This window comes from Peromyscus eremicus, chromosome X (assembly GCF_949786415.1).
Source record: "Peromyscus eremicus chromosome X, PerEre_H2_v1, whole genome shotgun sequence".
In the NCBI taxonomy this organism is placed as follows: Eukaryota; Metazoa; Chordata; class Mammalia; order Rodentia; family Cricetidae; genus Peromyscus; species Peromyscus eremicus.
The window spans coordinates 67102135-67128919 of NC_081439.1; the positions used below are offsets into that span (position 1 = coordinate 67102135).

The 26785-nt window shown below is 34.5% G+C and overlaps 1 protein-coding gene across 1 annotated transcript in view; it reads left to right on the forward strand.

Annotated features, from left to right (window-relative positions):
- The window catches only part of Dach2 (dachshund family transcription factor 2), a 470654-nt gene that overhangs the window by 368468 nt on the left and 75401 nt on the right, over positions 1 to 26785 (forward strand). The window contains exon 6 of the mRNA XM_059251490.1: positions 12989 to 13161. Coding sequence (XP_059107473.1) covers positions 12989 to 13161 — 173 coding nt within the window. The remainder of the gene's footprint in view (positions 1 to 12988; positions 13162 to 26785) is intronic.

Genomic DNA, 26785 nt, shown 5'->3' on the forward strand with positions numbered 1-26785 from the left:
GTGGCTTGCAAATCAGAGTAACTGTAGCCTCATAAAAGAAGCTTGGTAACGTTCCTTCTGTTTCTATTGTGTGGAACAACTTGAAGAGTATTGGTATTAACTCTTCTTTGAAGATCTGGTAGAATTGTGCATTGAAACCATCTGGTCCTGGGCTTTTTTGGGTTGGGAGACTTTTAATGACTGTTTATAGTTCCTTAGGGGTTATTGGTCTATTTAAATAGTCTATCTGGTCTTGATTTAACTTTGGTATATGGTACCTATCCAGAAAATTGTCCATTTCTTTTAGATTTTCCAATTTTGTGGAGTACAGGTGTTTGAAGTATGACCTTATGATTCTCTGGATTCCCTCATTGTCAGTTGTTTTATCTCCCTTTTCATATCTGATTTTGTTAATTTGGATGCTCTATCTGCCTTTTGGTTAGTTTGGATAAGGGCTTGTCTATCTTATTGATTTTCTCAAAGAACCAACTCTTTTTTTTTATTGATTCTTTGTATTGTTCTCTTTGTTTCTATTTTATTTATTTCAGCTCTCAATTTGATTATTTCCTGGCATCTATTTCTCCTGGGTGACTTTGCTTCTTCTTGTTCTAGAGCTGTCAGGTGTGCTGTTAAGTCACTAGTGTGAGATTTCTCCAACTTCTTTATGTGAGCATTTAGAGCTATGAATTTTCCTCTTAACACTGCTTTCATAGTGTCCCATAAGTTTGGGTATGTAGTACATTCATTTTCACTGAACTCTAGGAAGTCTTTAATTTCTCCCTTTATTTCTTCCTTGACCCATTGGTGATTCACTTGAGCATTATTCAGTTTCCATGAGATTGTAGGCTTTCCGTAATTTTTGTTTTTGTTGAAATCTAACATTAAGCCATGGTGGTCCGATATAATACAGGAGGTTATTCCAATTTTTTTATGTGTTGAGATTTGCTTTGTGACCAAGTATGTGGTGATTTTAGAGAAGGTTCCATGGGGTGCTGAGAAGAAGGTATATTCTTTTTTGTTTGGTTGGAATGTTCTGTAGATATTGATTAAGTCCATTTGAGTCATAACATCAGTTAGGTCCCTTATTTCTCTGTTAAGATTCGCTCTGGCAGATCTGTCCATTGGTGAGAGTGGGGTGTTGAAGTCTCCCACAATTAATATGTGGAGTTTGATGTGTGATTTAAGCTTTAGTAAAGTTTCTTTTACATGTGTGGGTGCCCTTCTATTTGGGGCATAAATGTTCCAAATTGAAACTTCATCTTGGTGGAGCTTTCCTGTGATGAGTATGTAATGTTCTTCTCAATCTCTCTTGATTGATTTTAGTTTGAAGTCTATTTTATTAGATATTAGGATAGCTACACCAGCTTGCTTCTTAAATCCATTTGATTGGGAAGACTTTTAAGAGCCTTTTACTCTGAGATAGTATCTGTCTTTGAAGTTCAGGTGTGTTTCTTGTATGCATCAAAAAGATGTGTCTTGCTTTCATATCCATTCTGTTAGCCTGTGTCTTTTTATAGGTGAATTAATTCCATTAATATTAAGGGATATTAATGACCAGTGATTGTTAATTCCTGTTATCTTTTTGTGGTAGTATGTGTGTATTTCTCTTCTTTGGGATTTACTGCTGTGGAGTTATCTATTGCCTGTGTTTTTGTGGTTGTATCTGACTTCCTTAGGTTGGAATTTTTCTTCTAGTGCTTTCTGTAGGGCTGGATTTGTGGATAGGTATTGTTTAAATCTGGTTTTGTCTTGGAATGTCTTGTTCACTCTGTCTGTGTTATCTAAAAATTTTGCTGGGTATATTAGTCTAGGCTGGCATCCATGAACTCTTAGTGTCTGCATCACATCTGTCCAGGACCTTCTGGCTTTCAAAGTCTCCTTTGAGAAGTCGGGTGTTATTCTGATGGGTCTGCCTTTATAGATCACTTGGCCTTTTTCCTTAGCTGCTTTTAATATTCTTTCTTTTTTCTGTATGTTTAGTTGTTTAATTATTTTGTGGCAAGGGGACTTTTTGTTGGGTCTAGTCTATTTGGTGTTCTGTAAGCTTCTTGTATCTTCATAGGTATTTCCTTCTTTAAGTTGAGAAATGTTTCTTCCATGATTTTGTTGCATATATTTTCTGTGCCTTTGAGTTAGTATTCTTCTTCTTCTATCCCTATTATTCTTAGATTTGATCTTTTCATGGTGTCCCAGATATTCTGGACATTTTGTGTTATGACTTTTTTGGCTTTGGTGTTTTCTTTGACTGTTGAATCTATTTCCTCTATTGTATTCTCTACACTAGAGATTCTGTCTTTCATCTCTTATATTCTGTTGGTTATGTTTGTTTCTGTGTTTCCCGTTTCAGGTTTTCTATTTCCAGCATTCCCTCTGTTTGTGTCTTCATTGTTTCTATTTCAATTTTCAGATCTTGAACTATTTCCTTCATGTGTTTAATTGCTTTTTCATGGTTTTCTTGGCTTTCTTAAGGGATTTATTGATTTCTTCCAATTTTTATTTGTCTTTTCCTCAATTTCTTTAAGGGAATTTTTCATTTTTTTTCTTTAAAGGCCTCTAGCATCTTCATGAAGCTATTTTTAAGGTCACTTTCTTCTGCTTATTCTACATTGTGATGTTTAGGTCTTACTGTTGGAGGAGGGCTAGGTTCTTGTGATGCCATATTGCTCTTTATGTTGTTATATGTATTTTTTCATAGGCATCTGCCCATCTCTTCCTCTAATAAGTGCAAGAGGTGCCTGTGTCTGAGTGAGCTGCTATTGGTCAACTCTGTACTTGTGTCTGTGCCTCAGGGGGGCTTCTTTGGGTCCTATCTTAGCTCTTGTTCTAATTGGAGCTGGCAGAATCTCAGGGAGCTGCACTTGGCCCAATCCAAGCTACCTGATTCTGTGACTCAGGTAGTTGCTCTTGGTCTTATCTGGGCTCTTGGTCCAGTCACAGCTGGTGGATTCTGTGTCTCAGGAAGCCACTCTTGGTCCAATGAGAGCTGGCAGATTCCTTGTCTCAGGAAGTTACTGGGGTCACAGTCAGATGGGTATTGGGGTAGGGCTTGGGTCTTATACATTGCTGGGTCTGATGGGGGTGTGTGTGAGGGATCCTTGTAGCAGGAATCTTAAAGAGTCTTATTGATAAAATCAAACCTGAGGCCAGTTATTGGGGTGAACACTGGAAGATCAGAGAGCCAGAACAAGCCACAGCTACCTCACCTCGCCGGATCCTCAGCTGGTCTTGCTTCCTCAGACTGTAGGCCTCTGAGTCCTCATCCAGAATGGGTCTCAGCTGAATTGCTGCTCAAAACCTAAAAGCTTAACCAGCCAAATGCTTCTAGTTTCTGGTCCTCACGCCTTGTATACCTTTCTGCCTTCTACCACCACTCCCTGGGATTAAAGGCTCGCTTTCTGGGATTAAAGGCGTGTGTCACCATGCCTGGCTGTTTCCAATGTGGCCTTGAACTCATAGAGATCCAGAGGGATGTCTGTCTCTGGAATGCTAGGATTAAAGGTGTGAATGTCACCATTTTCTAGCCTCTGTATCTAGTGGCTATCTCCAGAGATAGGCCCCCTGACAGTTGATTCCACCCCAAGCCTTTAGTCATAAACACATCCACATATGAGCGACAGTAAATGTATTCATCAGACTATATTTGTGTGTGTGAGTGTGTGAGTGTGTGTGTGTGTGTGTGTGTGTGTGTGTAATTAAAGAGGTAGATAATGGGATTGAGAGAGAGTGGGGGATAGACGAGGAGTTTGAGGGGATTGAGAGGAGTAGAAATGTTATAAATACAGAACTCATATGCAAAAATTTCAAAAAATCATTAATTTAAAATAGCCTAAGCCAAATACTAAAATTAACTATAATTGACATGGGAGGGAAAGGAGAGACTAGGGAGAGAGATGGGAGTGAAATTGTTACAAATTGTGTCTAAATTGTTCCATTAAAACAAGAGAAGGCAACACAAATGGAGGATGGGTTAAAAGAGATTAAGAAAACATTAAAAGAACAAATAAAAATAGAAGTAGAAGCTACTTAAATTAGGTTAATAACCACTTTTCATGGAAATGGCCTGAATTGGCCAATTAAATGATAGGAACTGATTCGTGTATCCTAATGGCATCAGACATGAATGCTTTTTGCTTTCACTTAATGATGAACTTGCTCCCTTTGAAATCATCTACTGACTGAGAAAAATACAACAAAACTAACAGAAGACACAAGAAAAGATTATAAAAAGCAGAGAAAATAAGAAAGGTTTACAAAAGAAATAGTAAATATTACTCTTTCAGGTCTCACACTGGTCCAACCAGCCTATTGCAAGGGCAATCATCATCCAGCCAGGCAGTGGTCATGCATACCTTTAATCCCAGCACTTGGGAGGTACAGGTGGATCTCTGTGAGTTTGAGGCCAGCCTGGTCTACAGAGCAAGTTCCAGGACAATCAAAGCTGCACAGAGAGACACTCTCTTGAAAAAAATAATAATAAATATGTTTCCTAAAAGAACCTCATTTAAAATACTAATATAGATATATTTAGTAATAACAAGGGAAGGAATAACAACTATAAAACTGAAGTAATCAAAAAAACTGGAGTAATTATATTTTTTCCAAAAGCCAGCTTAGAAGGAACAAAAAAATCATAAATTTCCTTTAAAATGCCATTACTTATCCTCAAGTATTTGCACTGAATACAGCATTAAATTATGTGAGGAAAAAAATCTGATATAAATTTAAAGAAAATGGATGAATCTACTCTTGGAGACTTTATCACCTGCCTAGAAGTAATTGACACATCTCTAAGAAGGGCATAACTGAACTGAGCAGAGCAATTAAACAACTGAATTTAATAGACATTTTAAATTACTTTATCCAATAACAGAATAATACAGATTCTTAAATTCACATGGGACATCACCAAGATAAACACATTATGGGCCATAAAATCCATATTATCAAATATAAAGAAATAAAATCTTATAAAAATGCATCATTCATAATGGAATTAAAGTACAAATCAGTAGTAGAAAGTAAACTTCCAATAGAATATGAATCAAATGACTAAGACAAAATGAAAATATAAAAACAAAAGTGAAAATACCAGTTAGCAAAACATTGGGACTATGACATAAACTGTGCTTAGAGACAAATTTATAGTACTGAAATAATGCATTAAAAACAAGAATGATAAAAAATAATGAATATTCCTGTTTAGAAAACTAAAAAAGATGCCGTTATAATCATTACCAGGGCACCTCCCAACAACAAGGCAGCAGTAACTGTGGGTTGGTAAAAGGCATGGAGATGAACAACTCCAGAAATGCTTTCGGGGATCAGCATCTGCTTTATTGCACAGGAACAATCACTTACATCATGGAAGCATATGGACTGTGATTGATTAGCACTTTCAGTGTTCTGAAGTCTGAGAATATCCAGAAGCATGGTGTGTCATGCTTCTTATTTAGAAGTGTAGTGTTTCAGGTATACTGACTGGCAGGTCATGCCTGAACTTTCTCCTAGGAAAAGGTAAGTCAAATGAATCCAAAGTAACTTGGAAACAATTAATAAATAATAGTGTACTAGTTGGTGTATTCAAAACAGAGATTTAGTTTAAATGAACAATAGAAGTGAAAGGTGATCCTTTATCAAGATCAATGACACTTATAGACCTGTTAGCAGGTTAACAAAAAGAAAAAGACATGTTTTTCTATTATCAGAAACAGAGTCATCATTACTGATCTCATGTATAATATCATAATAGAAAACTATTCTAAACTATCATATATTTTTATATCCTAGATAAAAATTTCTTGAAAGATACACTTTAGAAATTCTATAACAAGAAGAACTAAATAATCTCAAAGATATATGTAGCTAGAGTTTTCCAGCCTGGCCCATAGTCAGGACAAATCTCTATCACCTGCCAGTCCCCCAGCCTCAGACCTGACCAAGTAAACACAGAGACTTATATTGGTTACAAACTGTATGGCCATGGCAGGCTTCTTGCTAACTGTTCTTACATCTTAAATTAATCCATTTCTATAAATCTATACCTTGCCACGTGGCTCGTGGCTTACCGGCATCTTCATATGCTCTTTGTCATCATGGCGGCTGGCAGTGTCTCTCTGACTCAGCCTTCTACTTCCCAGCTTTATTCTCCTCCTTGTCCCGCCTACACTTCCTGCCTAGCCAATGGCCAATGAGTGTTTTATTTATTGATTAATTAGCAACACATTTGCCATACAGAACATCCCACAGCAGATATATATAATACAATAAGGAATTGAATATATAATGTATAATTAATATTTTTCCAAAACATAAAATACCAGGTCAAGATGTATACACAGGAGAATATTAGATATCAATGGAAGAATTTACATTGGATATCTATGATCTCTTCATTGATATAGAAATCAAATGGTTTTCTAACATACTCAGTGAAATCAGCATTGTTCAGATGTCAAAAGCAATAACATCACAATAAAAAGGAACTACACCTCAATATGTCTATGAATGAAATGCAAAAGTCTTCAATAATGTACAAATATTTATTCTAGAAATGTAAAACGTACATTGATTGGGAAAAATGAACTTCTCTTTTCTAAAGTGACATTTGTCTATGGAAAAACAGACCAAAAATTTCACAATATGGTCTTTAGTCTATTAAGGCAATATTTCAGGGTAGAAAGTTAATGTAAAATCAGTCACTTTCCTATGTTCTTTCAGTAAATCATTTCAATCTGAAATTTAAAAATATATTTTTATTTAAGCAAAAATGTTGAGATACTTATTTATAAACATAATAAGGTATGTAAGATCTATAGAAAATAAACTACAAATTTATGATAAAAACACCCAAGATTATATAAATGAAGTGACATTCTATGTTCATGAATAAAAAAGCTTAGTAGCATTTTAATGTCAATTCTTCTCAACTTAAAGTACAGATTCAATATAATCATGATTGATATATAAGGAAAGTATTTTGTGCATATTCACAAACTTATTTTAATGTTTATATGGTAATCAGTAGCCAATGCAATGTGAGAAGACTAACATAGTCAGGAGACTGAGAGTATCATACCTTGGGGTTTATTTGACAAATAGATCAAAAATATAGACTAGTATACTCAAAAATGTGCCTACATAAATGTCCCCAGTTATTATTCAGTCAAGAAGAAAACACAGTAATGAAAAGAGGAGTTCTTTTAGCAATTGACACTGAACAAGTGGAAATCCCCATGCAAAAATTAATCACTGAGTCTAAGAAAAGACCATACAATCTTTGCAATAACTAACTCAGAATGGATCACAGTTGTAAACATAAATGCCAAAACCATAACAGAAAAATAACAGAAGATAGCATCACAAAAATTTCTATGAGTTTTTAGGTACAGCAATATATTTTACACACAATGACAATGATATGACCACTAAAATAAAAATAATTGACAAATTGGAGTTTATAAAATTCAAATCTGCACTTAAACACACAATTAAGAGAATTATAAAGAAAAACTATAAGTGGAGATATATTTTTCCCAAGTACATATATGCTAAAAACTAGTAGAATATATATTTATATCTATATCTATCTATCTATCTATCTATCTATCTATCTATCTATCTATCTATCTATCTATATCTATATATCTATATATCTATATTTAAAAACAGAGACAGAGACCTGAACAGAACCTTCATCAGAGAAAATATATGGGTGGAAAATAAACTTATGAAAGCAATTTTTGTATCATATATCATTAGGGATTTGTAAGCTAAAATGAGATGTCCTTATGCTGCAATTAGATTATGTAAAATCCAAAACTCTGTTCAAACACAACCTGCTTACAGAATTGTGAACTCTGAAGAAAATGCTTCATTATTGGGAGAAATGGAAATCAGCACAATAACTATAGATGTTAGTTTTGGCACATCTTACAAACCAAATAAAAAATTTCATATTTACACCAATCAATATGAAACATCTACCAACACAAACACTACATATTTAAAGCTTAGGATAACTTTATTTATAATTGCTAAACATTGAATGCAACCAAGATGTACTGAAATATGTAAATGGGTCAAATAACTATGATAATCAATGTTATAGAACAGTATATGTAAAAATACATGACCTAGCATTCCTTAAATAGTCTTGAAAGAGCCTTATGTGCACATTTGTAATAAAAACAATGCATCCAAAAAGGCTAAATGATACATGAATCTGACTATATGATATTAGGATAAAAGCAAATCTACAGAGACAGAACAAAGATCAGTAGTTGCCATAGGTTAAGTAGAAAAGAAAGCTTATGAGAAAAGCACAATACATTTTTTGATGTATTGGAATTATTCTGTATGATACTAAAACCATGGATACAATATATTATGCATTTTGAATAACTGGTGAGGAATAGTTCCAAAAGTAAATTCTGGTATAAACTATAAAATTTGATGAATAATAATTTATAACTAATGATATGCTGATGGTACAATATACTACAGAAATGTAAGAAACTAGTAAGAAGGTTAGCTGTTTGTGCAGGCACAGTAGGGTTGCATGCAGTATAGCAGAATTTTTGCTTATCTTTTCTATAAACCTAAAACTGCTCTAAAATAGTCCTTTAATGTTTTGAATTGAGATAGAATTGCATCACTTCCTCCTCTCTATATGTATATGTATGCATAAAAACATAAATAAAACCTGTTTAGTCTGTTTTGTTGGTGTGTATATGTTTTCATGGATGACCACTCTGCACTGGACAACCAATAAGTGGGGTCACCACTGGGAGAAGCAAACTATCCTTTAATAAAATTAGATTTCATTTAAAAAAAATGTGTTTTCCATCTAAAAAATGGGGCAATAAAACCTACCTCAAAGGTTGTTGTGAAAAAATTTATTTTGTGTTGTGTTGCATTGCATTAGAGATACAATTCAAGAGAAATAATCTATGTGAGGTAATGTTACAGTGAGTTAAATCTGTAAAGAAATACAAATATTACCATGGGACTAGAGTGAAGAATACATGCAAAACGTAATGAGACATCAAAACTAGAAATGCAGTAATCAAATTCATGGATGTTGTGCTTTATTCTAGTGGTAATAAGTAGTCTTTGTAAGTCTACAAATTGGAATGGAGGGTCACCGAAATGGCTCAGGAAGAATAACCAGAGACATTAGGAATTGTTATTGAAGAGACTGTTGTATGATAATTGCTGTGGGGTATCTTTCTGTATGCTGTGAATATGTATTGCTCCCATTTATTAATAAGTAAAGCTGCATTGGCCTATGGCAGGGCAGGATGGAGCCAGGTGGGAAAATCTAAGAGAGATAGTGAGAGGAAAAAGGAGAGTAGGGAAATGCCAAACAGCCGTCCAAGGAGCAACATGTAAAAGCCACAAAACGCATGGCGATACATGGATTAATAGATATTGGTTGAGTTAAGTTATAAGAGGTAGCTAGTAAGAAATCTGAGCCATAGGCCATACAGTTTGTAAGTAATATAAGCCTCTGTGTGTTTACTTGGGACCAAGTGGCTGTGAGACGCGGGTGGGAGAGATTCATCCGACCACGGGGCCAGGCAGGACCAGAGAAACTTCTGGCTACATGATATCACTATAGAAATGGAAATATTATATAGAAATAATCAGACATGCCTTGAGACCAATTGATGTCATACTTAAGAGGATAATTGGAGTATTACTGAAGTTTGCACCCTTCATGGCTAGGAAGAGGTGATTCATGCCTTTATATAAGAATGCTAGTAGTTGCTAGAATACTAAGGTACAACAGAAATGATGCTAATATTAGCTTGCATTATATCATTGTTAACAGGAATGAGAAAACTCATTTTGAAGATTGTTTAAAACTCAGATTTATCTTAATTACCATGTTATTAAAAGTCTACATACATATCTAGCCCATGAATTAAATGAGCCACATTGCCATACTGTTGTGTACTATTGGATTTTAATTTAATGTTTCCAGCTTTAGCAAAAGATGAACCTAAATCATTACATATTTGTATATGCTTTGCATGTGTAACTGGCCTGTAATGTAAATATTAGCTTAGAGTTCAAGGAATTATAGCCAATTGATAATTAGATACTTCCAGTCAGTTATCTAAAATTGTGACTTTTAAGTCCTTTGTGGTTATTTCAAATACTTGATGGGTTGTATTTTAAAACTGTCAATTGACTGTTAAATTCTGTTTGTAGTTTGCATTCAGTTTGCATGTCAATTGAACTTTAAAGTAAGAATTATTTCTTGATGTGGCCAGATGGTGTCTGGTTGATGCTGGAATATCATTTGAAAACTATAAAAAATTACTACACTGTTAAGGAAAGTATAAAATGAACTAAAGCTTATTAAAGCCTTTCAGTAATAAAGGAAGACATTGATAACAACTTTTAATCTACAGTTTAATTTGTGACTAAAATACTCTGCATATAAAAAAGAATCAAGCTCTTGATTTTTGAGATGATTTTGGATTTGTGAAGAGAGCCTTTTAAGGTTACTGATGTTTGTTATATGGAAAATTAGGTAACGCTTCTTAGGATAAAGGTGAATCCTAATTAATTATCATATGTTATTAAGTACTCCATCATGATAGCTTGAAATATATGATTAGTAGAGTATATAAACACCTATATATGCAAGTAATTTTGTATAACTAACAAGAAAATTCTACTTTAAGAGTTTCCTCATATAAGAAAGATCACGTGATCTTTATGTGTCTAGTTTATTTCACTTAGCATAATACTCTCCAGAATTATAAGTATTTGAGGAGATGAATATGTTGAGTGTTTGTTGTCCACATTCAATACATCATTATGATTTCACTTTATACCCATAATTATAAAACTAGGTTTATATATCAATCTACAATTAAATGCTTATAAAGGAATCTCAGAAACAATAACTTACAAAGATTGTTGTAGATTATATATAAATGTATTAGAAAGAAATTACCAAGTTAAAATGAAGACTTACTTTTACTGTTCCTTACAGAAAAAAATAATTGCATATAGTAGGGACAGCCATTTTGAAGTCAATATTGTTAGTCTTCTGCTGAGAATTCTATAACTTAATCATCTCAAGAAAAAATTTTTATAGCTGATATATTAGTATGCTAAATTGTTCCTAAAATGTATTTAAATGTTGAATACTGTAAGTCAATACTGGTAGGTACCTTTAATGTATCTTATCTGGCATATGATTGTAAGGGGTCCAAAAATGTGGTGGTATTGTGTTCCCCGAAATATTGTGCACTCTACTAAACTTATCTGGGGTCAGAGACAGAACAGCCACAATATTAAACATAGAGGTTAGGCAGTTTTAGCACACGCCTTTAATCCTAGCATTCCAGAGACAGAGATCTACCTGGATCTCTGTGTGTTCAAGGATACAGTCAAGCATGGAGACTCACGCCTTTAATCCCAGGGAGTAATGGCAGAAAGCAGAAAGGTATATAAGGCATGAAGACCAGAAACTAGAAGCATTTGGCTGGTTAGGCTTTTAGGCTTCTAGCAGCAGTTCAGCTGAGATCCATTCGGATATGAGGACTCATAGGCTTCCAGTCTGAGGAGACAGGATCAGCTGAGGAACTGGTAAGGTGAGGAAGCTGTGGCTTGTTCTGCTTCTCTGATCTTCCAGCATTCACCTTAATAACTGGCCTCAGGTTTGATATTATTAATAAGTACCTTTAAGATTCGTGCTACACAAAAACATTCCTTTTCTTTGACTTTCAAATATAATATAAATTTCTAGGCTACTTTTTATCCTTGTACAACTCTAGTGACTGCGTTTTATGGGTGCCTTCAACAGAAACACTGGGGGCAGGTGTATTCATTATTTAGGAGTTTTAGTGTACTTGGCTACCTTATGCTCTCAGTATACTTCCTAACAGCTTTAAATCAACCATCACACTTGAATTCAGAAGATAGACCTCAAATAGCTCACCACTTCTTTCTTTCAAACTCTAATTAAGTTGGATTTCATTTTACAATTTTATGTAAAATATATGCATTCAGAGAATGAGAGAAAATATTTTCCTAAAGCACATATTTGAGTGATAGCATTACTACTATTAATGTTTTGATAAATTAGATATCAGTGTCTTCTGAAAACACCTCTTCTTACTCCCTTTTTGTTGTAACATAAGAAATAAAAATGAGAGGGCAGAGAGGAAAAACTAGATATTAGTATTTTGTTATTGTAAGTAGGGTCAATATGAGTGCTGTCCATAATAATATTTGCATAGCCCATAATAAATTTTAAAAAAAGTAATGATATTTTAGAACATATGTTAAATAATATTTTTAGGCACTGTCCAAAATGGGAAGACTACTGTAACAGAATGATTTTTAAATACATTTTAAAAGGCTAATATCCACATATTTTAACTTTATCTTAGAATTGCTCAAAGACGGTTTTTAATTTTACCAACTTGAGAAGCAAAAAGTAGACAACTATTTTAGTGTGTAACATTTTACCTAATGACATGTCTATCACAAGTAGAATGCATAATATTTGAGAGTTATTATTTAAGATATCTAAAATACATGAAAATATTTCAACTTGCAGGAAATGCATTAAATTCCTGGTAATATTATACAATATTGATATTTGCTATTAAAATGGAAAGCAGTTTGGTATTTTAACATGATACTTATTCTTTATTAACAAAGATTTCAAATTGCAGTTAAGCATTCCTTTTATTGAAGAATTATTTTCTTTAATAATTTGAATCTTAGGTGATATGTATTCTGCCTTATTAACTCACCTATTAAATCTGTTTAAGAAAGTTACATAGTAGAAATTATGTGAATATAGGGAGATTTTTTTCAGATATTAAACATTGTAAAATCCTACTGATACTATTGATGGCCCACAATGTTACTACTGTATAATAAAACAATTATAAAATGCTAATAAGAATGAATGAAGATGCTTTAGAAAATCTTCCTAGTGCCTTAATGTAACTACTTTATTGAACACTGTCTCTTTTAGGTCTGGATCTGCCATTTATGATGATGCCTCATCCCCTACTTCCAGTCAGCTTACCTCCTGCATCAGTTGCCATGGCAATGAATCAGATGAATCATCTCAATACTATTGCCAACATGGCTGCTGCAGCTCAGATTCACAGTCCACTCTCCAGAGCTGGTGCCTCTGTTATAAAGGTAGGAATCACTATTCTGAAGAAGACAAAGGTATTAATTACATACAAGCTTTGATAAATATCAGCAGTACCACTAAATTGTCAGTAATAACACAGAGATCATTGACTCCATTACTGTGCAGTGTTTTTTATCTGGTTTCTTACTAGGCCTGCCAGGATTTGTTATTGTTTGGGTTTGTTTTTTTGCTACTGCCACAGATCTCTCTTTTATTCGAGTCTTGTGTCTTGAATTCAAATGCACAGTGTACAGGATGTGCGGCCAAACTAATCACAGAATGGAGGGTTATGTAAAATACATTCTTATTTGTGGGATGATGCAATGCAAACATGGTACATTTTTTTTGAAGTTTGAGAGAAAATTTTAAGGTATTCTTCACTGTACAGTATTTATAATCAGAAAAGCTTTGGTGCCAATTCTAGTTTGCCATTGATTGATTGAATGACCTGTATTATGATACTTCACTCTCCTAAATGTATTTCTTCAATTGTAAAATGAAAATCACAGTAACTTTCCTATTTATCCATTGGCTAACTAGAGATAATATGAACAAAATATTTGTTAAAAATCAGTAGAGCCTGGCTGGGAAAATGGCTCATTTGATAAAGTGCTACCACCCAAGCATGAAGACCTGAGTTCAGATTACCAACACCACATAAAAAAGCCAGCCATTGTCATGAACTTCTGTAACCAGAGAACTGATAGAATAGAGACAGCCATATCTATGGAGCATGGTATCCAATCATTCTAGCCTATCAGTGAGCACCAGGTTTTGTGAGAGACTCTCTCACAATGTAACAGGGAAAATAAATAGTGAAAGACAACTGAGGACAACCCCTGAGCTACATTGTCACATACATATACATTTACACATGCATGCACATGTACAAATGCGTACACAATTGTGCAAGAATACATATATATATATATATATATATATATATATATATATATATATATAATGAAAAACCCAGCAAACATTAAAAAATATTTATAATAATTTGTCAAACAGTCAAAATCACATTGTCATAATTTTTTAAAAGTTTATGGCAATTAGGTGATGAAAAACAAATTATATGTTGTAATTACTACTGTTTCCTATTATTTTGACTCATGCTTTGTTTTTCTGTTTCAAATAATAGCAAATGAACTATACTTTCCAACATATATTTTCTTTTGATGAGGAAATGATAAAGATGGTAGGAGAAGAGTCAGTCAGTCCCATTAATTAGTCCCTTCTTCCCTTTATTTATTGGATAGATATTTTATCCTTCATATATAATGGACAGTAAAGGAAAGGGATAAGATATACTTTCTAACTTCCAAGAGCTTACAAGCTAAATATGAGGTAAATAAGTACTCAATTTAACTTGTACTAAGAAGACAAACTAATGGATAATACATATAAATCAACAAATATTAGGGGAATTCAGAAGAGAGATAGATGAGCTCAGCTTGGAGAAGAGGTGATATGACGTCAGGAAATGCATTACAGTTGATGAACTTCAACTTGAAAAGTGATCATTTTTATAAAGTCTCATATATTTCAGTGGGTAAGTGGAAGTCTATTTATTGTATATAGCTCTTAATGTGTTGATGTCCTATTTGTTTGAATATCTTCATGGTGTTAACTGAGAATTACAGTTGCTTTTGTGAACAAATTGTCCAAAGATGTTACTTAACATGGATGGATACATGGATGGATACATTTCCCATTATTTTGAAACTGGATAGCTACTAAAGAAACAACCTCACAAAATGTTGGGAAATTCTATTAAAAAACAGAAAGTTAATAATATGATACCTAACTGTAAGAAGGTACTTTTTGAACCTTCATCTTTATTTTAAAAGAAATTGCTTCAAAAGAGCTCTTTTGTGAAGCACAGTCTCAAAGTTCAATCTATTAAATTGTGGGCATTGGGCAAGGATACATATTGAGTTTTATTATAATAATACTTGAGGGATATAGAAACTATTAAAATAAAACCACATTTTAATCTATATTCATAGAATACTTTCTGCTAGAAGTTTAACAAAGGATACTTAAATACATGTTGCTCAGTGTTTTACAAAATGTCTGAATTAAATTCATTATTTGTCCAAACTATATAAAAAATAAAAAATTTTAGCATGTAGTATTCAGAAATAAATGTTCTAAGTATGAAATGTGGCTTTTTTATGACACATTTTATGTCCCAGTGGCTTGCTTCATAAAAACCTCTTGGTTTATTAACTAATAGAATCAATTTAAAACACAGGTAAATATCAAAATTTGATATACAAAATGATGGACTAAGACAAGTTTCAAAAATTCAATATGTTAAATTTTATGCACTTTATGAAAATTCATATGATACTTGCCCAAGTAAGTGCATATACTAATTTCCAATTTCCAGTTTATTCCAAATTCTATGTTTACAATTTTCCTGAAAGTTAATATGCTGTATTTGTCTCCAATTTTCAGGTTTCTTAAAATGAATACACATATGCATGTAATAATGATTTATGAAAAGTGAAAGCATAAATTTGATAGTGATAAGGGTGTATGGAAGTACTGGAGAGGATGAAGGCAAGGGAGAAATATTGTAATAATTTTATAATCTTAAAAACAGAGCAATGAAAGTTATGGGGTGGAGACAAGTGTGATTGAGTGCATCTTTCCAGAATACACACACACACACACACACACACACACACACACACACGCACACACACACACACACTAATATATATATATATATAATTTTCATATTGTTACACTGTATGTTTGGTTGTTTGAATGCTCACAGATGCAGTTGAACCTGACATTTAGTGTACTTATTTATGAATGTCCTATGTACTTAGTCAAATTATGTTGAGTATTATATGCAAATAAAAAAGCTCAGATTACTATCATTGATTTACAAATTCAGCTTTCCCGCTCTATTATTTAATAGTGTACTTGGAAATCATCTCTCAAAAAGCAAAACCAATTCTACTGATTTTATACACACACACACACACACACACACACACACACACACACACACACCCCAAAAAAAACAACACTCAACATACAAACGAATAAATAAATGGTTAAAAAAGAAACATATCAACCTGTGTATTTCAATTAGCCTTGTGATTGTTCAGAAAGGAGAGTCTACTGAGAATTATTATTGCTTTTGTTGTTGTCAATTTGAATACATAGTAAACATAATTTAATAAATTGTTAATGTGTGCAAATGATTGCATATTTCTGCCTTGTATTATTCTTCTTGGGGACCTGTGAACTGTAGTTGGAATTTTCTCTGAGCCACCAACCAGCTCCCAAATAAAGACACTGAGACTTATTATTAATTATGAATGGTTGATCTTAGTTTCAGCTTGTCCCACTAGTTCTTATAACTTAACCTGTTTTTAATCATCTAGGTTTTGCCTTGGGGATTTTTACCTTTCATTCTGTATGTCCTACATTCCTGCTTCCTCTGTGTCTGTCTGTCTGGCCCCTGGTGTCTCCCTGACATCTCTTTCTTTTTTTCCCTGTGCCTAAATTCCTCTTCCTCCCCACTCTTTGCCTGGACTTCCTGCCTATACCTCCTCCCTCACTATTAGCCATCATGTCACAGCAACAGTCACTTGTTCTCAGGAGCATAGCCAGCTATGAGTGTCTGCAATATACCAGTCACTGAAAAAAGTAATTAGTTCCCATAACTGATTGAAACTGACAGCAATAGGAATTTGTGGACATAAAAATTCAAATGTCTAGAAGGAAATTTGGCAAACATATAACCTGAACTTAAAAGCAGTTCCTTCTTCATGGGGACCTATGACTACCGGACTCACAAGCTTTTGTTCTAGCTTATAGTTCTAGATCAGAGTTCTTTCCTGTGAAATGGACTATGAATTCAATGGGAAAGGTTTACCTAAAATTTCCTAAAATTCATGAAAGTCCTGCTATTGTTATACCAACATGCACATCTTATATGGCATTTTAACAGTGTATCACAGAGTTTGAATTACAACTATTAACAATAATTCTACAACAATTACATGGAAGACATCTCCCAGTACTTTGAAGGTTAGCCAGCAGGGAGGAAGCTTGATATCCATGTCCTATATCCAAAGGATATTTCATCTTGAGCAATAGTCCCTTACATTCTAATACTATTATGAATCCAACAGCAGTGACAATAACCTCAACTCTTCCCTGGGCCAATAGTGTTTTTTTTTAATATTTCTTTTAATTGTTTTAGAATTTCATACATATATAGTATGTGTTGATCATATCCACCTTCCATTTCTCCAACTCCTCCAAGACTACGTTAACCATATCCTCTTCCAGCTTCATGTGTTCCTATTTTTAATATACTGAGTCTATTTAGTTTGTATATATTTGCATGAAAGTAGGACTATACTAGAGCATGGACAACCTACCAGAGACCACATCCATAAAGAAAACTGGCTCTCCTTTCCTCAGCAGCCATTAGCTCCCATTATCTTTGTAGCTAGGCATTGGGTCTTCAAAAATTTCTCCCCTCTATGATGAAATTTTGATATTCTCTATTTTATGAAGGCAACTATCACTGCTGTGAATTCATGAGGCAAAAGCCCTGTAATATTCAGAAGACACTGTTATTCAGCAGTCTTCTCCACCTTCTGGCTTTTTCAGTCTTTCTGCCCCATCTTCAGTTATGTTTCCTAAGTCTTTGGGGGTGATGTTTGTAAAAAATAAGTCCCATTTTGGCTGAGCATCCCAAAGACACGTATTTTCTGCACTTTGACCAGTGAGGTGTCTCAGTATTAACCACTATCTACTTCAAGAAGATACATCTCTGGTAAGGACTGGGAGCTATACTAATTTATGGATGCAAAGATAAATGTTTAGAAAACAGTCTGGTAGTCTATTCATTGAGCAAAATAAGAGTTATTCTTAAGGATGTGATTCATCCCTGGTTTAATTTAACACCTCAGTGGATTCTGGAAGTGCCTTTTCTCACCCTCATGGAATACATTATCTCAAACCCGTCAAGCTTCTGCTTCTACTGTTCTGCCAGATGCTTTTCCAAATTTGTAACACACTTAAGTTAAAATTTTATTTTCATGAAATAAAACTGTAGCTGAAGTTTTCCTGTGTCCCAGCCTGCTGGTGGTCTAGACAAATCTCTCCCACTCACATCCCCCAAGTAAACACACAGAGGCTTATATTAATTAAAACTGCCTAGCCATTAGCTCAGGCTTACTATTGTCTAGCTCTTAGATTTAAACGCATCCCATTTCTGTTAATCTATATGTCACCATGTGTTCTGTGGCTTTACCTGTGTGCCATTACATGCTGCTCCCTGCACGCGGGCTGGTGTCTCCTGACTCAGCCTTCCTCTTCCCAGAATTCTTCTTGTCTGCTTATCCCACCTATACTTCCTGCCTGGCTACTTGCCAATCAGTGTTTTATTAAACCAGTGTACAAAAGCATTATCTCACAGCATAAAACTTTTCACAGGAGATATGGGCAAGCCTTAGGAAAGGTGGCCACTATCCAATCCAAGTAGATTCCAGTTGATACCAGGGATCAGCAACTAAGAAGCTACTAAATAAACATATCAACATGGTCTAATAAAGCATGAAAGCACTCCATGACTTGTATGAATTGCTCATTAAAAGAACAGTATTAGGTATAGCAGTGTGAATGGCAGAGCTTATCATATTAAGCTCTCTATAATCTGTAATTATATTTCATGAGCCATCCAGCTTCCTTATCCTGGGATGATGCTTTGTGGCCTCTTTCATATGCCTATGTCCAATCCTGATATGCTCAGGGGGCCCCGCTCAAGCTGCTTGACTTGGCACAGGGCCTAGAGGCAATGAGCTAATTCTCTTGCCTGCTGTGGCTGTCACTCTGGTGGAATCTTGGGTCTGACAGAGTATGGGATTCTGCAGTGGCTGTAATGGGAACCTCTTCCTTAGACACAATTTCTTTTTTTTTTTCTTCAAATTCTTAAATAGGTCTTTAAATAAAAAACCCAGTACCAGATATTGAGGTAAATGCTGAAAGATCAGACAGACAAAGTAAAAGCCACTGCCATGTCTTACCTTTAGGACTCCTCAGCCTGAAAGAGGTTCAGTTCCTGTCTCCTCATGCCTTATATAACTTTCTCCTTAGTACTGGGATTAAAGGTGCTTAGACACAATTTCTGAGAATTTCATATGCTGAATGAACAATTCCAGTATACCTTTCCAAAGTAGGGGAATGAACAAAACTGAGACAAAATTAATCCTTTAAATATGCACTGTACTATCATTTATAGCATTTATGAACTGTTATTTAGTTATAAACTCTTATTTAAGTTTAACAGAACAGAATTTTTCTTTCTGTAATATTTTGCCTGAGTCCAGCTCAAGTCATGCCATATTTGCTTTCAAGTGCTCCCTACAAACTCTGTTGCTTGACTCTATATTTTCTTATCTTTTTCTAATTGCCTTAGCACACTATGGAACCAAATTACATGGAAGGCTAAGTCACTCAGATTTTCCAAAGCTTCTCCTACCTAATAATGATAATACGCCATCATTGGGATCAAAAAATCCAGTAAAACACACAGTCCCTAGGATCTTGTTGCATTAACTTATTTCTTAACTATCTTCTTTACACATTCCCATCAGCCTCAGTGACCTGAGCATTAAATGTTGCCTCTCTCACGCCCAGTTCTTTAAATAATGTCTATCTATCTCCATTGTCTTCCAGTCCCTAATAATCAGAAATGATAAACAAATGTCCCTAATGGCTCATATCAGCCAGTCCATTAGAGACTTGTATCCCTTGCATTGTCTTCGATTATGAAGCCTTTGTCTTTAATGAGGAATGATTATTTACATTGTTTACTTTCTATCCTCAGAATGATTGTCTGCCTCCATGTCCAAGGACATGAGAGACTCTTTCACTTTCTCTTTAAAAGTTTTTCTGAATTTCTGCCACCCTCCCACACCCAGTCCACTCATGTAGATCTCATCCACTTCTCCTTCACAGAGTCATCCATGTGTCCCTCCTAGGATCTTTTCCTGTTAGCCTCTCTGGAGTTGTGGGTTGCAGTCTGGTCATCCCTTCCCTCACATTTAGTATCCACTTATGAGTGAGTACATACTATGACACCTTGCACAGCCTTGGTGCAGTGGGAAGGGGCTTGGACCTGCCTAGGCTCAGTGTGCTGGGCTCTGCTGACTCCCCATGGGAGACCTCGATTTGGGGGATGTGGGGATGTGGGGTGGCTTGGGAAAGAGGGCTGAGGGGTGGGAGGAGTGAGGAGGGGTTATCTGTGGATGGTATGGGGAGTGAGTAGAAAATTTCTTAAAGAAAAATGAAAGAAAAAATATAAAAAAATAAGTTCTTCTGAATTTAAGCAGTTCAGATGTGGACTGTTCTGGTATTCGGTGTCCTATACCAGGCCATTACTAAGGCACCCCTCTGTATTTTCAAACATAGCTTGCCCTTTCTTCTATTGTTTAGGTCATATGTGAGGGGAATTGTCCAACATTTTTACCTTTGTCTCTCCTTATTTAGTATCCAACTCTTCCTATAAGTTCCAAGTTTTAGGGTCTGAAGAAGAACACTTTAACATAGAATATGTTCATATGACTTTTTCCCATTATAGTATTTCCCTTACACAATGAGTATGTTCCAACAGGCTGCCATCTTAACATCAGTTACACATCATATTATGCACTACAGTGGCCATACAGCAACAACTGCTACAGTGTTTTACCATTAATACTTTCTTATATGTGCAATATATGCTTAAGGACTGCAGTATATTCTCTAATCACTGGTCTGTTCATTTTCAATACTTCCTAATACTAATGTGTTAGACTACACTTATTAAGAAAGTGTACAACTTCAATCATAAGAAAGAAGGTGCTATCTAGGGCTTCCCCTGAAGAACACACAACTCTCTAATGTTGTTTATCAACACAGAGAATAGAGCAACCACTTCAACAAGGAAGCACATCATCTCATACCATGTGAGGAAAGGCACAGATGTTGAGATGGTCCAGGATGACTCTACTCCCTTATAATGATCACCATCAGTTGGATATATCAACACCCATTTAAGGAGTCCATGTAGCCATTCTTACCCAGTTTATCTTTGGTTCTCTCAGGGTTTATCTGTGTTTGCGTGATTTCCCCCCCTTAGGAGATGCAAAAAAAAATGTTTATTTATCTCAGATAGGGTGGTCACCCACAAAGAACCAAGTAAATTATCAAATTATCCCTCAAATCTTACTTAAGGAACCATTAAATGTACTGGGCTGATTTGTAGAAGTGCAGTTGAGGAGTTACTTATCAAAGTGTAAGTGATTTAAAGTCAGCCTTGTTATTGAGAAGTACACCACAGCATTGGTGACAATTCAAGAAAGCTATAACTATGAAGCTCCCTTCACAATTTACAGACAGATTAAGTTGACCAAAGAATCTATTCTCACCAGCAATTGTTACTACTTATGTATCCTTTGGAAGGAGCTTTTGTAATCTTACTTTAGGTACTTCATGAGTTTTGTTTCCTTCCTGAGTCTTATAAGCCTCAACACTCCAGGATGGACTGTTACAATCCAGGGGTAATAGCTACAAAAAAACTTGAAAAAATATGAAAATGAGATAGATATAGGACAATAAAAATGACTTGGATATTTTAATACCATTTAGGAGTTTAGTCATTGTACTATGCTAATTTAATAAGACTCAATCATGAATAGGTTTCTTATAAGACTATATTGCGGCATAATAGCTATTTGTGTGAATATGAATCATGCTATCATCAAACATTTTTATGTGACTTTAGTCAAATTAATTAATCTCCTTGTGTCTTAGTTTGCCTAATCTTACAATAAAATGAGGATTATAACTATGCCTAGTTCAGAGCACTAACATGATGCTAAATGTTATATATATATATATATTTTTTGGTTTTTCGACACAGGGTCTCTCTCTCTATGTAGCTTTGCGCCTTTCCTGGAACTCACTCAGTAGCCCAGGCTGATCTCGAACTCACAAAGATCCACCTGGCTCTGCCTCCCGAGTGCTGGGATTAAAGGTGTGCGCCACCACCGCCCGGCCGATATAAAATTTGTAAACATGTTTGAAGTAATGCTTGGTATATAGTGCTTCATATGTATTGAGAAATGTTAATTTATTTTGTTTTATAGTCCATAATTCATATAGTAATATATGATCATGACTAATATGATCTACAACTAGACTGCAACAGAATAACTTCCCTTTAAATAGGTTCTTATGAGAGATCCCTTATTAGCATGTGGGTTCCAGTTTGCACATCCATTAGGTTCATTTTCATACATGGGTCCCCCTCTCTTGCCTTAATGGTTGCTTGTGCTTTGATTCTGAAAATAAGTGGGCTCTATTTAGTTGGCAGCTAGAAAAGGGTACACACAGTACTTTTTAAGATTTCATTTTAATTGTGTGTGTGTGTGTGTGTGTGTGTGTGTGTGTGTATTTGTGTCTGTGTGGTTATATGTATGCAGCTGCCTAAAGAGGAGCAGAAACTGGAGTTACAGGCAGTTATAGTCTATCTGACATAGCAGCTAGGTGGGAACTTGGATCCACTGAAGAAGTATATGCTCTTAACTGGAGCCATGTTCCCAGTCCATGGGTGCACATACCAATATGAAAGTTGATCTGCACCTTGCCCTGAGGGAGAAGTTTCTTCAGTGACAGTCACTGGAAAGTTGTCATTGCTCCAGTAAATAACTTTCAACTTCTGCTTGGACAAAAGAATAATTTAACTCTGTGACTCATGTATGAAAAGAAAGCATGAGAATAAGAGGTAAGAAGGGTTTGAGTGAGATAGGAAGAGGGATAAGATAGGGGAATGTGGATTAAAAACTACTAAAATTCATTATATAAATGTCTAAAAATGTCGAACAAAAAAGGAAAGAAAATGTTGAAGTAAGGCCATAAAACCATAGAAGTTATGAGGAACTAAAAAATATTTGTATTGAAGTTAAGAATTTAATCTTTATTAAGCGTGGGCAATTGTTTTCAATGTCAATAATCAGCAATACAGGCTTTAATTCCAAAAGTAGAAAAGATAACAGTTTCAGACAAATGTTTGCTTTAGCTGTTCTTGTTATTTTGTCAGAAACTAGTTTGGGAATGTTGCTATGCGAAGCACATAGTAGATTTTAGTTCTGGCTCAAATCCTTTTAGTGTCAGCTCAGCTATTAGCATTTGTAGCTAATAAGTAATATAACCATAACATGAGTTGGAAATTGTATTATAATCATTAGCCTGGCAAGTGTTACATATCACAGTATGTGGCAAGATTCTGAAGGCAAAAATCATGACTGCTACATAGGTATAATCCATGTTTGAGACCCTGGTGCCTTGCATATTATTTTCTTCATTTTTCAGGAGCTTTGCAATTCCTTTGTGCCATAGTTTTCTCTGATAAATCTAAGGAATTTAAGGAGGAAGCAGTTATCTGGCTGTTTACCAATATCATCTGTTTAGCTGTGTTTCTAGTTTGGCTGAGCAGCTGGCAATTAATGAATTGATAGGAAATGGTCACAAGGCAGTGGCATTAGCATGTGAACATCTGGTATTAAAATTAGTCAACACGGGGTTTTTTTGTGATTATTCGAATTTACTGAAAATCACTACTTAAATCTTATTCTAAGTGTTCTATAGCAAAACAAAGCTATTACTATCTTTTAGGACATGAGATGAAGATACACTGAATCCGAAGGGGGGTTGTTTGTCTTTGTTTGTTTATTTCCTTGGGTGGGTGGCAGAGTTCCAAGTCCACAACCTAATTTAGAAGGCATGCATTTTCCAGTGAATATGCATTCTACCACTTGAATCCATTTACATGCTATGAACAGATATTGAAGTTTATTCCCTTAATCTGTCATCCTCTTCCACGATAAGTTGATCACACAGGAGAGGTGAGAGGGCCCTTTATCCAAACATTGCATAGGTTACACATTTAGAGTGTGCAGAACATTTTAGATCTTTCATGATTGTATGTTCCAGCTGTACTCCAAATCTGGCATCGTCTCTATTGCACAATATTAGTTGCCTTTTCCAATTTAGGATTGATACTATCACTTCCAAAACTAACAAATGAAAACCCCTAATATCTAAAGTATTCTTTCTTATTTGTAAATTAGTTAGCCACCTGTGCAGGTAAAAGATAAGAGTTATTGTTTCATAAATTATTAAATCCATATACATATATACATATTCATAAGTCCCATCCTAGAACAGGAAAATTCACAATTACCAAACAGGCCTTTTTTTCCTACTTCTCCCCAATAGACTTCTACCTTATTTTATTCTAAGTTTGTGAAAAATGTTGTGCTCATTTATGTAACTGAAATAAAGAAGTGAATTTGTGATTGTGAAACACATACTGAATGTTAACACAGGTTTATGAAGATCCATAACATTTACTGATTTTATTACTTTAGTTATCAATTGTCTAGCTATCAAATTCTACCCTAGAATTAGTGGTAATTTAAGTGAGCATTAACAATGAACAAACCTTTTATTTCCCCCTCTTTGTTTTATTAGTAAAGTCTGTCAAGTTTCAAGCTACTCTGTTTCTGTAGAACTCTGGTGACAGTAGAGAAAGATCATGTCAACCACATAAAAAATAGCAGGACAAGCCGGGCGGTGGTGGCACACGCCTTTAATCCCAGCACTTGGGAGGCAGAGCCAGGTGGATCTCTGTGAGTTCGAGGCCAGCCTGGGCTACCAAGTAAGTTCCAGGAAAGGCGCAAAGCTACACAGAGAAACCCTGTCTCGAAAAAACTGAAAAACAAACAAACAAAAAATAGCAGGACAAACACAGAAATAAAATATCTAGCTTCCAAAAGCCACCCTTAAGAAGTGAAATACCATTAAATCTTTTAGGAACACATCAATAGATTAATACTTGGAAAAGTTATTCCAGTTTGAGTTTAACTCAAATTAAATAAAAGTGAAAAGGCAAGCTATATATTGTATACTTCCATTGAATGCTTTAAAGAATTGATATAATAAAGTATCAGAATGAAAAGATCAACAATGTGGTAGTCATTATTAAAAAGCAATGAATCACATATGTACTTGCATTGAATCAAATGACAGAGATATCTAATTCAAACACAAGTAAAAGTATATATTGAGATGAAGTAAATGATCTCCATAAAATGATTGATAATTTAATGCTAACAAAGTAAATTTTACAAATTCTTCCTGTGTTGAACCCTGTAAAAACTGAATATTCTAAGAATTTCTCCTTCTCTGCCTGAATAATCAATATATTTTCAAATTATTTAATATGATCTTTGTCTTCCTTGACCATTTGTGATACACCTCATAATAAAGAAATGGTATGTTATTTCTCATAGTGATGCTTTGTTTTTAATTTCTAACCATTGAAGAGTATAAATACTTGTTGGATTTGGAGTTATGGTTAAAGATAATTTTACTAATTATAGGAAAAAAATAAGGATTAATTATGTGCTAATATGCTGATTTCAGAAATTCTTCTTTACTGTTTTGAGTCTGGACAATACTGCAATGCTTTTCAGGAGCTACAGCTGTTTTTGATGGGATGTGAATGAAATACCTGAAGAGGAACAGGGTTGTAAAAGTCATAAATGACACATAAAATGAAGTCATCAATGAGTATAAATGATTGGGGCTTTAGATTTACAATTTTCTTTTTAAACACCCTTATTGATTTGTTGCAAATGCTGTTAACCCTGTATTTGGCAAATGGTAAGGACATTATCACTTGCATTCTCATTTGTAATAAAACAGATTAACTTGCTGTGAAATTTTAACTAGACTGAGACACAACAGTAGCCACCTAATGAACCAGAGCACATTGCAGTTAAGTATCTAAATAGATGCATACTGATTATGGGGCTAAAAAATGGATGTGTTTACTTGCAAAGAAGAAATTGTTCATAGAGCTATCATTATTTTGGGGAAATTAACCTCCTAGTTTCATAAAGATTTTTTTCAAACACTCCTAACTGTAAATTGATGTTTGACATTGGACTTCTCTAAAGTGATTTGAAATATATATATATAAACCTATTAGACTTTCAGAATGATTTAGAACATTTTTACTATTCATTTTATAATTTTTATTAAATTTGTTCTTTAAAAATTCATATATTTGTATAATACATTCTGATTAATCTCGGACTTTTCCTTCTTATCTGTCTTAGGTGGACAAACTCCCTTCTTAATTGTCCCTCTCACACATTTATATACTTTTGTTATGTTTTGTGAGCCACTGAGCTTACACAGGACCAACAGTGTGACTATGAGTTTAAAACTATACAGTGGAGCCTGGTGGGACATGTTGGACTAGTGATTACTTTGGCCAGTTAGCCATGGACAAAAATTATCAAAGCAATACTTTTGTAGCTGAGTCTACCATGCTGATAATGGAGATATTGGCATTCTTTAGTACAAGGAATCTACTTGAAGAGTCAGAGGGTGAAAAGAACATAAAAGAGATAGGATAGAAAAAAATGCTCCAAGAGAGACCTTTGATATAAATGAAAGAAAAAATTGACTGACGATACAGGTAAATACCTTGATAATGTAAATAATAAGTACATTATATAATGTATATACACA